At 61.4% G+C, this 2961-nt stretch overlaps 1 protein-coding gene across 1 annotated transcript in view; it reads right to left on the reverse strand.

The window, feature by feature from the left end:
* Positions 1-272: 272 nt before the first annotated feature.
* Positions 273-2961, reverse strand: part of PCYOX1L (prenylcysteine oxidase 1 like) — a 3633-nt gene continuing 944 nt past the window's right edge. The window contains exons 2-6 of the mRNA XM_009882081.1: positions 2857-2958; positions 2208-2382; positions 1906-2117; positions 1668-1808; positions 273-1095 (exon numbers count right to left, since the gene is read on the reverse strand). Of these exons, the coding sequence (XP_009880383.1) occupies positions 437-1095; positions 1668-1808; positions 1906-2117; positions 2208-2382; positions 2857-2958 (1289 nt within the window). The 3' untranslated portion in view covers positions 273-436. The remainder of the gene's footprint in view (positions 1096-1667; positions 1809-1905; positions 2118-2207; positions 2383-2856; positions 2959-2961) is intronic.

Here is a 2961-nt window from a genome sequence, read left to right on the forward strand (position 1 = left end):
CGTCCTGCCCCGGCCGGCCCCGGTCCCACCACTGAGTTTCCCGGGGCAAAGCCAGGAAAGCAGGGGAGGCTGTGGGGGGAGCCAGGCAGCTCACCGGGGGGGGACACCCATCAGCTGCCGATGCCAGCCAGCCTCATCCTTGAAAGCCCCCCTGATGTCCCTCCCAAATACAGATGCGCACTGACCCTTTTTCGTGGGAAAAGGCACAGGTTCCTTTCCAGTGTAGCCTGGGGATGGGGAACAGGGAAACTGAGGCACATGACACAAAGCAACACTGGGCAGGGACTGTATTCCTGAAGGTGACACATGTTCAAGTGACCCAGGACACAGCCTGTCCCTTCTCCCCCAGCCACAAACCCCCTGGTGGCCCCAAGGCAATAAATACTCCCCAGGCTACTACACACAGAAGCTCCCAGCCCACCGCCTCCCCTGGGCGTCACAGCTCGGTCTTCACCTTGTGCATCAAGTCCTTCTGGTCGATTTTCCCCAGGTCCTGATGCCAGCGGTTGTAAGCCAGCAGGGCCACATTTTTGGCCGCCACTGCTATCATCTCCATGGAGCTGGCCACCCACTCCACTCCGCTGAGGTAGAAGAGGTTTTCGTGGAGCACAATGGGCGGGAGGGACTTGGCGGCATCGTAGCGGGGATACGCCTGCCACTCTGTCACCTGCACCGAGTAGTAGGACCTGAAAAGGGTCTTCAGCTGCTGCTTGTCCAGCGGCTGCTGGGAGAGGACACGCCACACCGCGGCCTCCTGGGGCTGCTTGCGACGGAAAGCTGCTGAGATGTTGACAGGACAGATGTTGTCCATGGCATTGAAGAAGAGGTCGGGGGTGTCGGTGGTGAGGATGCTGGCAAAGGGGAAGAGCTTGGGGTCGGGAAAGCCGAAGTAGGAGGAGTTGAGGTAGCCGTGCACCACGGAAGTGACAGAGGGCTGGAAGGCTCCAGGGAAGTCGGCGATGGGCGGCTCAAAGTTCTCGAAGGTGAAGTTGCTCCTGCTGGGGTGCAGGGGAGTCGTCACAACCACCATGTCGTAGAAAGCTGACCCCTGACCTTCACTGCCCTCGTAGTGCACCTGGTACAGGGCTCTCCCCTCTGAAAAGAGATGGTGGACAGTTAGGAGGAGCCCTGAACCCTGACCCCCGTTTTTCTAGCACGGCTTCCATCCTCTGGTTTTCCAGTACACACCAGTGCTGGACCATAGCACTTTATGGTTATGGATGAGTTGCTGATGCTTTAGGGCAGCGGAAAGAGCATTTTATCAAGCCTGTGGGAAAAAGTTTCCAGAGAAGCCCAGCCCAGTGGGGCAAGGAGGACTGGGGAAGCACAGCCTACCCCCAAACCCCAGCTATCCAGCCCTTCCGCTGTGCTGCATGGGGGAGCAACAAAGATGATGGTGCCAGAAAAGAGACCCGAGGGACTTCAGGAGGGAGAGAGGGGAACCCCAGGGCCGAGGTCTGTACCGCAGGGCTCCAACCAGATCATACAATGGGAGGAGATGGACAGACCCCCGGGCCATTGCCCAAAAGCTTTACCAGGACCAGGATCCTCTCCAGCTTCCCAAGGCTCCCTCTCTGCCCCAGCATCCCCATGCTGCCACCACCCACCTCCCGCCCTGGTGTGCCCAGACCCACGCCACCCAGAGCAGACCCTGTGCCCAGGCTCACCTGAGCTGTGCAGAGAGATGCCCGTCACCCTGGCCGGGATGACGTTGGCTTTGGTCAGCTTCAGCAGACCTGAACACACCAGCTTGTTGCCTCCTTCCACCGCCCAGGTGCTGCCCTGGGCCCCCGCCAGCGACATGGCTCCTAAGGAGAGGAAGAGGAGGGTGGCTCAACAGCCTGCCCAGGGAGGGGACACCAGGAAGAAGAGTCCTACGGAGAGAAGAAGGGTCCCCGTTTTCACCTGCGAAGGCGGGTACCAGCACCGACTGCCCATAGCTGGAGCGCAGGACGGCCGCGATGACGTCGTCCACGAAGCGCTGTGTGACGCCCACCTCCAGCAAGGACTCAGCCACAGAGCGCTGCGTCATGTTGACAAAGGCGTCACCCCCCAACGAACGCAGCAGCTCTTCCAGGCTGGAGAAGGCGTAGCCGTGCGCCTGGTACTTGTAGATCCTGGAGGGGACAGGAGCACAGGGTGCTTGGTGATGCCCCGGTGCTGGGGAAGACCCCCTGTTGTCCCTCCAGCCCTGCAGGCTCTCCTACCTCATGAATTTCTCCATCACCTCCTCCACCCACATCTGCAGGCGCAGGAAGCTGATGCCATAGTGCCACCAGAGCCGGAAGAGATTGAGCAGGTACCAGTCGGTCTCCTCCAGGACGAAGTGCTCCCCGCTGAATATGGCACTCTTCCCTGCCACCTCGCGCCGGTGCTTGAGGCCTGCAGGGAGCAGAGGGGCCCGGCCCCGCCAGGCTGGCAAACCTCCCTGGGGCTGGCTGGGAGCTGGGAAAGGCCATCGCCAAACGCCGCCGCAGCAAGGACATGGGCAAAGATGCTCTTGGAGGAGCATCAGGGAGCTTGAGACCCCAGGAAACTGGGACCCTAGCCAGACCCTACATGTTGCGGCATCCTATGGAGTTGCTGCTGCCTACTGGGACAAACTGGTGGGAGTTTGTGAACAAATCCCCCTCCCACACTAATGGCACCAGGAGCCCTCGCCCTGATGCTCTGCTGGGGCCACCCTGCCCTTTTCTCTTCCAGGGCACAACAGGGCTGGGGAGCAGGGACAGCAAGGGGGTCACTGCACGCCCGGGGTGCCGAGGCGGACTGGAAGCAGCCCTCCCCACGTCCCCAAGGTGCATCCCCACAGCTCAGGCAGGGAGGCCACGCGAGCGCTGGGGTGCCCGTGCTCACCCAGGATCTTGACGAAGTCCTGCATGTGGAGGCTGAGGGCGTGGATGGAGGCTCCCCTGCTCTCGTACTGCTGCTTGTTGACGGTGACGGTGGCCAGCCGCCCTC

The sequence above is a fragment of the Charadrius vociferus genome, unplaced genomic scaffold (genome assembly GCF_000708025.1).
Source record: "Charadrius vociferus isolate BGI_N301 unplaced genomic scaffold, ASM70802v2 scaffold3, whole genome shotgun sequence".
NCBI classification, from domain to species: Eukaryota; Metazoa; Chordata; class Aves; order Charadriiformes; family Charadriidae; genus Charadrius; species Charadrius vociferus.